The 14,927-nt window shown below is 34.9% G+C and overlaps 2 protein-coding genes across 2 annotated transcripts; both read right to left on the bottom strand.

Moving 5' to 3' along the window:
- Positions 1 to 3,311: 3,311 nt before the first annotated feature.
- Positions 3,312 to 5,730, bottom strand: LOC114537256 (tachylectin-2-like). The gene is made up of 2 exons (XM_028558392.1): positions 5,634 to 5,730; positions 3,312 to 4,204 (listed from the first exon to the last, which is right to left on the bottom strand). Exon 2 carries the CDS (start codon positions 4,178 to 4,180, stop codon positions 3,461 to 3,463), a length of 720 nt encoding a protein of 239 aa, XP_028414193.1. The 5' UTR covers positions 4,181 to 4,204; positions 5,634 to 5,730; the 3' UTR covers positions 3,312 to 3,460.
- A 3,489-nt stretch (positions 5,731 to 9,219) lies between these two features.
- Positions 9,220 to 11,896, bottom strand: LOC114537239. Its single transcript, XM_028558376.1, has 3 exons — positions 11,882 to 11,896; positions 9,920 to 10,230; positions 9,220 to 9,423 (listed from the first exon to the last, which is right to left on the bottom strand). The coding sequence occupies exons 2-3, from the start codon at positions 10,223 to 10,225 to the stop codon at positions 9,220 to 9,222; spliced, it is 510 nt and encodes a 169-aa protein (XP_028414177.1). The 5' UTR covers positions 10,226 to 10,230; positions 11,882 to 11,896.
- Between the last annotated feature and the right edge of the window lie 3,031 nt (positions 11,897 to 14,927).

Genomic DNA, 14,927 nt, shown 5'->3' with positions numbered 1-14,927 from the left:
TTTGAGTGCATTTCGTGTATTCTTAAAATAAGTTTATTAATTAAAGGACAATTATAAAAGCTTAACTACCTGTGCGTGAACTGATATTATAAAAAAGCGGATTATAAAGGGTACTGTTTTGTGAAGGAACAAAATTTTTGGGGAGATAAAATAAATGAAAAAATATTAATTTTTCAACATACCGCAAAGTGTAATGACTCCGGTGATGTTGTCTTTCATAAATCTTGGACAAAAATCACCTTTGACAAATTTATTCAAATTTGGCGTAATACATACCGGGTGGCGCAAAAAAATGTTCCTCCTCTTTGACTTAATTTAATTTAAAATTGAAAAAAGATATCATTTTCAAGTAAAGTCTATTGAGTGGAGTGGTGTTTAACTTAAATTTTAATGTAAGCCTTGTACATTTCTATACAATATTAGGCAAGATATGGGAGTTTAAACGCAAGTTAGCGTTTCTGGGAGAAGCAAAAAATGTTCTAAAATAGAATGAAAACATCACGCAACAGTAAGAACAAATATTGATAGCTTCGTCTGGCAAATCCTCACTGTTTTTATGCTCGGAGATGGAAAATTATTCCAATGATTTTGCCATCGACGTAAAACTTCTCTTGCATTGTTTGTCCTCGCATATTTCAACAAAGCCAAACTCGTTGCTGTATCGTTAAACCAGGCATGTTTATAACAAAGCGGGCAAGCTCCTTTGCTTTCGTTTCCTTATGCATTGCAACTCCTCCGGTATATATTCCTATATGTGCACTCAAGTAATCATAGTTAGTTTGTCTTTTGCAATAAACCGCTTCCAGCCTGGTTACAAGCCCAAGTGCAATAACCAATGCAACCTGAAATTGAACATTCATAATGCCCGCTTGATTGAATTAAGTACTCTAAAATAGAAGAATTGTTATATATACTACGTGCTTATATATTAAGTGCTTACTTCATCGCCCTTTTATTTCTTATGCACTGTAAATAGGGATGATATTCTGAGAAATCTCTCTGCATGTCCCACTGAGCTCTGTCCTGACAGCCGTATTGAATTCGTAAGGTTACGTCATACATGTTTCTTGCATGCTGAGAAAGGGTGTTTTCGAAAGTGTAAATTTGAATTTTACTGAAACAAGTTTGATTTCTTGCAATCTTAAGGCGGCGTTACCCTATGCAACTTTACTTGTAACTTGCACTGCAATTCTACTCCTGAGGCATTTAAAGTTGAAAATAACGAACATTTCGTACGATTTGCTGACGTTTTCTTATTTCGAACACCCTTTACAAATTAACATTCCTCAAATTTATAATTGCATTACAAGTTGCAAGGAAAATTGCATAGTGTAACCGCGCATTTTGACTGGAATACTCAAAAAACATTTGTCATTTCCTTGCTAATTTGTTCTATTATTAATGTTAAATAATATGTCGGATTATTGCGCTTCGCTTCTTTTTACTGGCCTCAAGCCAACTTCAGCCTAGTCCCTTGGCCTCATTGCGCGTGATTTCTTTTTCCGTGACGGAAGGTGATTTATATTCCACCTAGCCGCGTTGTACTAAGGAACGTATTAGAGGCCTAGGGACTAGCCAGGACCTGCTTTACGCGTGTGGGGAACTGGTGACAAAAACTGGTCAAACCGGTTAATTACAGTAAAATCACATCTCGTTCGCCGGACATCGTGTTTCATGCGTCATTTCGACAGCAAATAAGTATCAAATGCATAAAGGTAAGTTGTATGATATTTTACTTTTAACTTGTTGTATTTAGTCGCTGTGTTAAACGTTTTATGGCCTACACAATTTCATAGTACACGGCTTGGTTTTTTCTTTGGCGAACTATTATTATTCATTGTGAGAGTTTAGTAATTTATACAACATCCGTTGCAAAACCGTTTATGTCGCATATGCAACAGTTGTGTTGTATATTTCATTGCTTACAAGTGTTTCGCGTCCCTGGGCCTGACATTTGATTTGATCTGTGAGGAATATATGTTTGCAAACGTTTCATCATCATCTAAAACCTACTTTAGTCATGCTATGCAAATTTTATGTTTTTATCATTATTAATTCTTTAGAGGTTCATTGTTTTCACAGTCAATGAACACCGAAATATTAGCATAGCATTGTCAGGCTGGCTACGCCTCTGCTTTATTCTGGTTTCATACATCGTATTTTACATGTGCCGAACATATTAAAGACAATAGTTAATAAGGCATTCCAAATTATCTGTATTTTCTTTAAAAATCTTGAATGTTTCAGGACTTTTGGCACATGTGATTTACGGTGTTTAGACTGGCTTTGATATGACACAATTCGTCGTAATTAGTTGTAAGGGTGGATTTCCACTTAGGGGCTGTTTACATGAGCCCGGTTACTCGAGATTGAAATAAGTCTTTATGACACCAAACAAGCACATGCTATTATTGTGGTGATTATACGACTGCCAGGATCATGTTATCTGCTCATTTCAATACCTTAAAATCATCTCACGCTTCGTTGAATCTTGGGTAACCGGGCTCATGTAAACAACCCCTTAGAGAGAGAAATAGTTCGCTAGCCAAATATTTGCATATTTTCTTTTGAATTCAGCACAGGCATGCATGTTGAACTAATTTATTTATGCAGTTAAAATGCAAATATTTCGCTAGCGAACTATTTCTCTGTAATTGGAAATCCAACCAAATTCACATGTCGTAATTTCGTTGTAATTTGTTGCAACATCTGCACTATGACGAATTATAACACATGAAAACCAGCCTTAAAAAATACACGTATGAAAGGTATCGCTGTTATATTTTATTTCCTTTTTCCGTGCTGAAGGAAATGTGAAGGAATTTTAAGCGAAATTTACGGGTTACGAAATTTTACAGGGGAAGAAGAAGCACTGGAGTGATCTCTAAGTAAATGAACTCCACATCGGATTTGAATGAAATGCATTGAAATCAGATTTTAATGAAGCGAAAAAAATCGGATTTAAATGCTAAACACTGGTAAAGGAGAAAGCAGGGAAAGTGGCAAGGAATGTAAAAGTGAGTTTTTGAGCGAAAATTTTCATGCATGTAAAATTCTAAAATTTGTACATAAGAAAATGGGCTGAAGCGAAGTTCGTCTCTTAATAACTCTACCGCGGTACCAAAATTGATTGTTTTAACTCCTAAAACGCACATTGGGAAAGCAGTGAGTTTTTGTCGCATGGCAGCTATGCACCGACACAACGCTTCATTCGGTTTTAAAGTCAACGATGGCGGCTTATTTATCCTTGTAGTCGAATAACAGTTCCCCCTGAAACCATTTTACAAAATGGTGTTGAAAATACGAGACATATATAGGATTAACTAATGTTTATTTTAAATTCAAATAATGACACTTAATTAACGCAATCATCTGCTAGCTAAAAGACTGTTGTGTTACGCGTATAATGGTTATATGTGTGCATAACACAGTCACTGATTGTTCAATCATACTGGGAATATCAAAAAAGAAAGTTAAAATCTGCCCAACCAGCGGTGCCAATCTTCTTTGAACGCGCGGTCCAGTTGTCTTCACTATAAGTTGGAGCTGTGGCTTTGAGAAAGGTTCCATCTTGTGGAGTGGCATACAGGTAACCCGCTGGACCAAAAAATAGGAACTTGAAACTTGTCCATCCTCCGGTGCCAATCTTTGTGGCACGAGCACTCCAGTTGTCACTGCCAGATGTTGGTGGGTAGCTTTTATAGAACCCATCTTCTTTAACTGCATAGAGGTCAGCATCAGGACCAAAGAAAAGGAATTTGAAACTAGCCCATCCTCCGGTGCCAATTGTCGTTGCACGGGCTGTCCAATTATCTTGGGCATGCGTGGGAGGAGAGCCTTTTAGAAAGGTTCCATTTTCTGGAACAGCATACAAATTACCTTCTGTGTCGAAGAACAAAAACTTGAAACTTGCCCATCCGCCATTACCAATCTTCGTTGCACGAGCGACCCAATTATCCTCGCCATGCGTGGGAGGTGGGCCTTTTAGAAAAGATCCATCTTGTGGAACAGCGTACAGGTCGCCATCAGGACCAAAAAAGAGAAATTTGAAACTCTGCCATCCCGCATTACCAATCTTGTGTGCAGTGCTAATCCAGTTGTCATTGGCGTCCACTGGAGGGCTGCGTGTGTGGAAGGAACCACCATTATCAACAGCAAACAAGTCTTTTTTGCTTGTCATGATTCACCGTATGAGGAATATCAGCTGTTGTGAAATATTACAATTAATGTTAGAAAGATGACTGGCACAAAGAAAATATACCATAGGTTATCAACTTTTCGCCAAATCATGGAGTGATTCCAGTAGCAAACATGTAAAACAAGGCCTATTCACACCGCAGAGCTGTTAGCTTAAGAGTTATGTTTAAAGGAATAAATAAGTTTGACGTGTCTCTCTCTCTTGTTTACGATATCAATAAAAATGTTAGGAAGTTTACTTTTTATGTCACTCGCTATCAATAACAAAATGCACCAAACGAAAAGAAGTTTGCTTCGAAACTTCTTAGGGGCTGTTTACATGAGCCTGGTTACCCGAGATTCAACGAAGCGTGAGAGGACCTTGAGGTATTGAAATAAGTCTTTATGACACCAAACAAGCACATGCTATCATTGTGGTGATTATACGACTGCCAGGATCATGTTATCTACTCATTTCAATACCTCAAAATCATCTCACGCGTCGTTGCATTTCGGGTAACCGGGCTCATGTAAGCAGCCCCCTTATTTGTGAAATGCATGGCTTCAGTGATCATGCAAATGAAGTCATTAAAAAAGATTTTCACAACATGCACAGATCGTAAAGGTTAGGCGACTTCGTTTATTTTGGTCTTTGGATCGGTTTGTCCTATTTTTTTACGACAATTTTAATGCAAATTTGAGTGGCGACAATTTTAATGGAAATTCGATCAGTATAAATATATCAAAACGATTATTATCAAGCTCGCACACGGTAACAAGGCCATTAGGACCAAATAATCAGCATCATGTAAATTTCATATTGTGATTCATCTTTCTCGTTGAAAGTATGAGTTAAAAGTGGAAAATATAGCATCAAGTTTGTATATAGCACTTCACAAACCAATAAGAATATGTTACATTAGTTTAACGCATGCTTTGAGATACCATTACTGAAGACAGCCCTTTTGGTTCCCTGCGCGCTCGCTCAGCTTAGCCAATGATCAGTGTGAAAGCCTGTAGCGTGCCTATATTTATAGTTATTTACGAGGCTGGCAGTGACACTAAAAATTGGGAAACCATTGCTCTAATTATTTTCTATGTGCATTTCGCAATCGTAAACGATTCCGGTCCTGAATGATCATAGAATTATGACCTTTCACATCAATAATATTTCGCCCTCGAAGAGCCTATTGCAATTTGCGAGTATTAATCTTCCGGTTTGTTTCCCCTAATTGGGATTCGGAAAATATTTGAACCAGGGCATGAAAATCTTTAGTCAGACACTAGCTACTCTCATATTTTGATTGCTCAAGTATCAAAATTGTTAAGTACATAAGAGGCGTCTAAACCTTAGCCGGGCCTTAGAAAGGGATGATCTATAGGAAGTCAACAAACATTTGATTCTTTCTGCATAAAATTGATAAAATGGTCTTCATGATTCAAATATTTCAACCTACCTTTCAATTTACTGTCGCTGTCGAGATCAGGACAAATCAATTCAGCTCGGCGGTTCTTTTTTGATTCAACTTAAGTCTGTTCCCACCTATCTTTATATTCAATGCCTACGTGTAGGAATTTTAATCTAATCTCGTTCTATTGTTCAATTACTTCCGCATATTTCATGGAAATTATTAAATGAAGCCGGTCAACAATCGATATTGGATTATTTCTCCTTAAAACGGACGAAAGGGTCTCCAGGATTAAAATATTCCAACCGTACCTTCCTTTCAATTTAATGTTATTTTCGAGATCGATATCAGGACAAATGAACTCAGCTCGGCTTCAGTTCTGGCAGTTTTTCTTTGTTTCAACTCAGCTCTATTTCCATCTGTTTATATTCAATGCCTACGATCAGGAATTTAAATCTAATCTCGTTCTGGTGTTCAATTACGTCCCTTTTTTAACCTTTTAACCTAACCACAGTGGTTGCGTACATATCATGTGAAAAATACAGTATGTATGCAATAGTATGTATCGAAATTATGTATAGCTATGCAATGTAAATGTATATGTATATGCGATATAGCGAATATACGTATGCCATCATTAAGTACAGCTTGTATGTGTGCAAATTTAGCGATAAACCCGATAATATGGATATAGTTTAAAAAATTACATTGCACCAGGAAGCTAAATTGCGTAATTATGTTTACAAACTATATTTGAATAGAAAACAACTGGAGCAAAGCTGCTGAATTTTGCATCAGAACCTTAACAATACATTCATAATTAAATGTGTATCTCATGCAGTGAACAATATCGCCAATAACACTAAGTATCATTAATCCGTATAAATGATTTCATTTGCAGTTTTGCTTAATTGCCGCAGTAAATTGTCAGCCATTCTCAAATGATGTGATCTGCTTGACGTCTCAATACCATTTCAGTGTTCATCGAGGTAGTAGTTTCAGATAATGGAGAAGTTGTGAAGCATTATATTGGTGTGACATCAGGTAACTTCAAACATGTCCACCATGTTGTGCACATGAAATGGATTAAGACCAAAACAAAAATTGTAAAAAAAACTCGCACATTTGCCGCGAAGCGACTGTAACCGAGATTTTTAAGCAAGTTTGACAAGAGGTAACCTAGTTCAGAAAAAATATTTTAGTCACATTTTTTTCTTTGAATTTTCAAATTAATTGTTCTGCTGCTGTTCAAGTGGTTCCTATTTTTAACCAATTCACAAAGTGGTTGCTTATGTCCACATCACGAAACATGAATGTAATAAAGACTCATTTATATAGCTACTATAATAATTTACAATATAATATTTCATTTACTTTGAACTTATCAAACTGATATGCAGTTGTCACCACTTCTATTCCATTTTATGATCGTGGTGGCTACGTTTTACTTAAGACAAACCGATCTAAAATGTTCATGTCGTGAAAATATATTTTTTACAATAACTTAATTTGCATGGTTATTGAAGCCATGGTGCATTCGTTTGGTGCATTTTAATTCTATTGATATAGCGCTTATGCTGATTGTGATTGGGTGATTTGTAGCCACGTGTCTTGGGATAAATTCAAAGTTTCCGCCCAAGAAAAATCTCTGAAAGTTGCATACCTCTCGATTGCTTACCTAAGATAAGGAAAATTATAGTTTAATCAGATTTAAAGACATAACAACATCAACGACTCTGCTCCACTTAGACTTATAGTCTCCTCTTTCAATTCTTATAATTACAATTTAATTAATACTTCATGCTCGCCACTCAACTCAACTTTCTGGTCGTTAAGTACCATCGCGAACTTGACAATACATCTAACGAATTGTTCGAGATACGCATTGAACAATGGATTTATTGTTAAGTCATGATTAAAATTAAATCTTAATAAGAGGAAACTTTTTATTCTGTCCGGCAGGCCTGTATACATGTGAGAAATCTTTTGTCAATTTGATCTTCCTTTTTGAACTAAAAGCACTAACCTGAAACTGACATAAAAATTTATTGTGAAAATTATTGATTCATTTGTTAAGCTCTTTTAAAACGACCATTTCTTGCAGCAGTCGACCGAAAAATTAATTTAACAGAAATTCAGCAGCTGTTCACGTTCATCGCTAAGGATGAAAATTGCACTCATACAATATTGATTACGTACGTATACTACAGAGAATATCAAACGAAATATCCACATGTTAATACTGCTGGCCGGCCAGCTGGCCATTGACCACCTTTCCCGTATTGCCGGCGTGCATTTCATTAATTACCTGTCGATCTTTTAGATGAGGCACAAAGCCCATCTTGTGAAAGTTTTAATTACCGTCGGCAAGATATACTTGGGATTACACCTTGGAATGCGTATCTCGAACAATCGTCCTTTCATGCGATCATTCTATACGCAAAATATCATTAATCCTTATAAATTATTGTAAGTTAGCTCAATTAGCAAATTATCGCAGACGATTGTGTTCAGTAAAATGACTTAGACCTGCATGTATTCTCGTTTGTTGACGAACTTCCTGAACTTGACAGCAGTGGACGCTTTTTCATGTCTTTCGACGTAGAAAGGCTTTGTATAAATTATAGCTACTAAAATCCCTATGAATGAAACTATTGAAATTGCGGTCAATCTCATTCTCGCAAAATGCCCTAACTATTCACTGAACCGAACTTTATTAAAAACAATAGTTAATGAGGAATTCCAGCTTAATATCCATATTGTCTTTAAAAAGTTTAAATCTTTAATGTTTAGGCAGATATAAAATACAGCGTATAGGCTGGTTTTATAATAAACACAATTCGTCATAATTCGTCGTAATTCACGTGAATTATGACCGGCGAATTATGACAATGATGAAAACCAGCCTTAATTATAAACGGGCCGCGTGTGCTGTTTACAAGAATCTGGTTAAACATCCCGTATAATGCATGTTGAAATGATCTCGCTTCCTCGAGATTCTTGGCCACCGTATAATAGTGACTTTTTCAATCAATGTTATTGTAAGCTTATGCCTGAAAAGAAATGAAATTACAGCTCGCCGGAATGCTAATGTTCAATTCAGCTAGCTTGTACCAAATAACGAGCAAATTTAAAGAGATTGAAAAAAAAACTATACGAATAATGTCCGCTGAATAGCGCTATCCAGCATTCGTGCAACCGCCTGCGTGCCCAAGCAAAGCAATTATAACCAACAATAAAAGGCGCTTCCAGATGCTAGCTGGTACGCGATCTGGTCATAAGAAGAAAACGGGATGCAGTTGAACTAAGAAGCTCTTATAATCTGTATAAAATGCTTTTACTTTTGAATTTCCCAGCCTTTTGCTGATTAGTAAAACCCACTAATATATTGCATATCTACCATCCGTAGTGCTTTGCATTCAGCAGTTACAGGAAAAGCGTGCAAAGATAGTTTTGGGAAATTTTAGGATTAAAATTTCCGACAATGTATTAAGTCTATATGGTAAGAGATTAACGAGAATATATAAAATGCAATTCTAACATTTCTTTATTATATTGAAAAGATACGTAGAATTAAAGTGATATTAAAATGTACTTTTTAATACACAAATCACGAGAGGCTTTCACAGCCCATTTAAAGTTTTTCCACTTTGTAAATTGTGTTGGGACTTATGCCAATTGCCAACACATCTGGGTTCTCGCTCTTAGAAATTGTCTTCGTCTTTCCATCTGTTGCGTACAATTTCCAACTGCTTCCAAATTCAATGATCGAAGCCACACCTTTCATCCCTTCCCCAGTGGGAAATTCGGATTCAGTAGATGATGTGTCTGTATAGGTCTATAGTAAGTAAAATATTACATGTTATATAACTGTCTATCATTTCCAACATAACACGGGTATTAAAAATCTAGGCAAGTTCAGAACGTATAATAAGGTGAACAGAAACTGATTTGATGAGATAAAACAACAAAATAAAGTGCATAAATGATGTATCTTCTGCATTTCAGGCAGCGATATGTGCATGCCGCAAAAAATTACGTACAAGGAAATACAAAGGCATGCATTCATATATATTCGAATGCCATTTCGGTAATTACATTACAACTAAGTAGAAAAGAGGTTGAGCAACCAATTGGCAACATAGCCTTTAAATTATTGCTTGGCCCTTAGCCTCGCCTCCATGTTGTTGTGACTAAATTAACACTGTGAAAAGCCTATCATTCGTACATGTTTTGAACATTTAAACCGATAAAATTGATTGAAATAAAAATATGAATTTAAAACAATTCTTGTTAAATATTTTTGAAAGAAGAATGATATAAGACGAGCTTACGTAATTTTTCCCCCAAAAATGGTCGTGTTCAAACAAGCAAATGCCATCCGCAACAAAATTGATGGTTTTTACAGCAGTGATTGGCGTTGCTCCGTTGTCGATCTGTCCAAAGCCATTACCGCCATATAGTGTAACGAATTTATACTTTTTTGGGAGATCAAATTGAGTATTGTAGATAATCCAGTTGCCATACTCCACCACAGCCTTCACCAAATTGTTTTTTGGTGAGATAGATTCATCATCATTCTCATACGTATGTTCATTGCCATCCTTACTTGTCAAGGTTATCCTATTTTCTTTGGACATGGTTCCTGAAGGAAATAAAATGGTCCTTAATTATATATATTGAAAAAAAGCATAAGTAAAAAAGGTTTTAAAATCATGTGTCTTATATATATATATATATATATATATATATATATATATAATTTATAATATATATATATATAATATATACATATATATATATTATATATATATATATATATATTATTTATTTACATAATTCTTAAAACTGAACGAACTGTAACGAACTGAAATTTAGTCGCCTGATGATTGCCTCTGTGGCATGAAACTCAGAGTAGCGATGCCAATTTTTTAAGAATTATGTAAATGAATAAATATATATTGCTCTATTTGCTTGCAGTATTGAGCACTCTTTTATCTCATACGAAGAATTTCTTAATAATTGTTTATATATATTATATATATATATATATATATTAATATTATATATAATATATTATATATATATATAAGACATAAAATAAAATCAATGAAATATTACAAAATTTTGAATATATTGTTCGCTACACTCTGTGTTTCACGTTTCTTCTGAAACGATCATCAGGCGAAACGATCATCATCGTTTCAGAAGAAACGTGAAACACAGAGTGTAGCGAACAATATATTCAAAATTTTGTAATATTTCATTGATTTTATTTTATTTTAATCGCTCTATTAAATTTTGATATCGAGCACTCTTTCTTCTTGGATACTTTACTTAATTGTATATAAGACATATATATATATATATATATATATATATATATATATATATATATATATATATATATATATATATATATATATATATATATATATATATAGAATAATAAAGAATAGTTTGCAAAATGACAGTTAAAATACTGACGATTGCATTGAAATACAAAACTTTTTTTAAACCTTTTTTTTTTCGCGCATGCGTACAAAATACCATGATCATTGAACGCACAAAGTCCATGATATAGGATTTGGGCAACTTTGGATTCCGCTATATGTTCTGTCACATACCCGGGTGTAATTCCTGATCTCTGAGCGAAATTAGTACCCCCGCACGGCGCTCAGGGATAAAATGCCATAAAAATCAGATCTATGATGTTCATCCTAATGTTCATATTTCTTCAACTTTTGGAATTAACAGATCGGGATTATTTACTAACGACGAATTCATATAATAATTATATAATTCCCTGTGATAAACCTCCATCATGAAACAGGTATCGTTGACAAGTCTGCCTTTACTAACATTTAATGTACATGCAGCATTTCTTACACGAGAAACACAGCAGCGAAAATATACAGATATGTGTTTGTGGTAATTATAATGCCGTTGCGATGCGCATTCAAATCTCCAATAAGACTCTCCGTGCAGTTGGTATAGACTATATAAGTTGGTCTGAACGGAATAACTCAAAAAGCAACTGTCAAGCAAATTCTCAAAATTTTTCTTTTACTTTTTGGATTTTAAAATAAACTACGAACTTATTAGATACAATTAATAATTTCAGAAAATTTTCATTGACCAAGTACCAAAATCTTTCACTCATAAGAGGCGTCCCAACTTAGCCGGTGTTAGAAAGAAATAGATTATCCATATAGGAAATCAACAAACATTGTCATTGGACTCTTTCTGCATAAAACTGATAAAACGGTCTTCATTATTCAAATATTTCAACCTACCTTTCAATTTACTGTTATTTTTGAGATCAGGACAAATCAATTCAGCTCAGCTTCAGCTCTGTCGATTCTTCTCTGATTCAACTCAACTCTGCTCTATATTTATAGTCAACAGCGTACGTGCAGGAATTTTAGCATGAATCAAATGTTTTGACTATAGAATGTTCAAATCAATTGTTCTGCTGCTGTTCAAGTGGTTCCTATTTTTAACTAATTCACAAAGTGTGTGCTTATGTCCACATCACGAAACATGAATGTAATAAAGACTCGCCCAAAGAGTGAACTTTTTTAGCCTTAATTACAACTTATATAGTTAAATAATTTACGATATAATATTTCATTTACTTTGAACTAATCGAACTGATTTACAGCTGTCACCACTTCTATTCCATTTTATGATCGTGGTGGCTACGTTTTACTAAAGACAAACCGATCTAAAATGTACATGTTGTGAAAATATATTTTTTATAATTACTTCATTTGCATGGTCATTGAAGCCATGCATTTCACACATAACAAGTTTCCAAGAAAACTTCATCAATAAGGTTGGACTATAAAACGTGCAGCTTCATTTCGTTTGGCGCTTTTTAATTGTATTTATAGCGCTTACGCTGATTGTGATTGGGCGGTTTGTGCATGGCCACGTGACTTTGGATAAATTCAATGTTTCTGCCCAAGAAAAATCTCTGAAAGTTGCATACCTCTCGATTGCTTACCTAAGATAACGAAAATTATAGTTTAGTCAGATTTAAAGACATAACAACATCAACGACTCTGCTCCACTTAGACTTATAGTCTCTTCTTTCAATTCTTATAATTACAATTTAATTAATACTTCATGCTCGCTACTCAACTCTCTTATTCCGATTGACTACATCACTGAGGATTCATTCTCGTTTCCATGGTGACGAACTTTCTGCTCGTTAATTACCATCACGAGCTTGACAATACATCCAACGAATTGTTCGAGATACGCATTGGACGATGGATTTATTGTTAAGTCATGATTAAATTTAAATCATGATAAGAGGAAACTTTTTATTCTGTCCGGCAGGCCTGTATACATGTGAGAAATTTTTTGTCAATTTGATCTTCCTTTTTGAACTAACAGCACTAACCTGAAACTGACATAAAAATTTATTGTGAAAATTATTGATTCATTTGTTAAGCCTCTTTTAAAACGACCATTTTCTTCAGCAGTCGACCGAAAAATCAAATTCTCAGAAATTCAGCAGCTGTTCACGTTCATCGCTAAGGATAAAAATTGGACCAATACCAAGCCGTATTGATTACGTACGTATATTACAGAGAACATCAAACGAAATCACCGCATGTTGACACTGCTGGCTGACCTTTCCCGTATTGTCGGCGTGCATTTCTTTACCTGTTGGTCTTTTAGATGAGGCACAAAGCCCATCTTGGGAGAGTTTTAATTACCGTCGGGAAGGCATATCCACTTGGGGTTCTTATTTTGTTCGCAAATATTTTGTTTTCTACCGGCGTTATGGTAATGACATCTTTTGCATGTTTAAATTGAAAATGTTGCCAAAATATTTTTCAATCATTCCAATTCACACCATGATTTCTACTATTTAATTCTTAGAGCATTTTCAGTTTTATGGATGCTATACCCATGATTTGAAATATATATTATATAGTTATTTGAAATTCCATGTAGTGTATAAATTTACTTGGCAGTATATATTTCCTGTTACATTGGTGAAACCACCCGCCTTCTTGCCACAAGATCAAATAACACACCATGCACCTCTGCCAAAAACTCGCACTTTTACAAAAACCTACAGAACCTTAACTGCAAAACTAATTAGCTTCACCCGCTCTTGTTTTACCAGTCTAGACACTGCAAACACCTTCTTCTCTCCTAATTCCTAAACTCAAGCAAGCTCTCCACATGCGCAAGCACAAACCAGATCTTAACAAACTGGTTCCAGTTATAATTTGTTATCGTTAATCCACTTAATATGACACTTATCTTGTGACTTGTGTCATGTTATGTTGTCAATGTTTGTCAATATTCTAACTATCACAGAGTATAACCTCGCTTGTATCATACAATATTTCAAAATGTAAATAATTCTCTCATTCGCACTGCAGATTGCTTGTAGTTTAGTGCCTATAGTTTAGTCGAAACATGTTTTGGCCCTAATTTCAAATGCTTGATATCGGTCTTAATTTAACAATATATCCTTATCGATAATTAAATGCATCTCGAACAATCGTCCTTTCATGCGATCATTCTATACGAAAAACATCATTAGCCCTTATAAGTTATTTCATTAGAAAGTTTCCTCAATTAGGAAATTATTGCAGACGATTGTGTTCAGTAAAATGACTTAGACCTATATTCTCGTTTGTTGACGAACTTCCTGAACTTGACAGCAGTGGACGCTTTTTTATATCTTTCGACGTTGAAAAGGTTTGTTTACTAAAATCTCTTTGAACGAAAATATCGAAATTGCGGTCAATCTCATTCTCCCCAAATGCCCTGATTTTTCTTAACCTCACAACATAACCTCACAATTGGATAAGTAATTACAACGGAAAAAAGTATCTTTTCTACCAGCGTTATGTTGATGACATATTTTGCATGTTTAAAATTGACTGAAATGTGCCAAACTATATATCTTTCGATTATTTAAACTCAGGCTATGATAATATCAGGTTTACTTTAGAAACGGAACAAAATTTCTTTCCCTGATTTAAATATCAAGAAATTTACTAATACGTTTTCGACCGCCGTTTATCACAATAACATTTGTTAGTGATCGGTAACCGAAATCAACACATTCCGAATGCAAATCACTAATCTGTGATTACCACTAGTATAGTATATATTTCAGTATAAATCGGGTTTCATGCATGTAAACCCTTATAGACCGACCGCATCTATAAATTTAACAATGGCCTTGACGATCTGAAAGAACTCGTTCACTTCAACGCCACTCGTTCCCGGAACATCTGGTTGAACGCATCATTAATTCTTACGGAAACAGACAAAACGCATAAACAAAAACAATCTTAACGCCAG

Source organism: Dendronephthya gigantea, unplaced genomic scaffold (genome assembly GCF_004324835.1).
Source record: "Dendronephthya gigantea isolate DGI-Jeju-01 unplaced genomic scaffold, DenGig_1.0 000154F, whole genome shotgun sequence".
NCBI lineage: Eukaryota > Metazoa > Cnidaria > Anthozoa > Malacalcyonacea > Nephtheidae > Dendronephthya > Dendronephthya gigantea.
Note: the sequence above shows the minus strand (reverse complement) of the source record. Positions and strands in the feature narration are given on the sequence as shown.

Coding starts and splice junctions, on each gene's coding strand:
- LOC114537239 (XM_028558376.1), bottom strand. CDS start 10,225: ATGTCCAAAGAAAATAGGATAACCTTGACAAGTAAGGATGGCAATGAA. Junction 9,424..9,919: donor ATTTTTGGGGGAAAAATTAC/GTAAGCTCGTCT, acceptor TACTTACTATAG/ACCTATACAGACACATCATC.
- LOC114537256 (XM_028558392.1), bottom strand. CDS start 4,180: ATGACAAGCAAAAAAGACTTGTTTGCTGTTGATAATGGTGGTTCCTTC.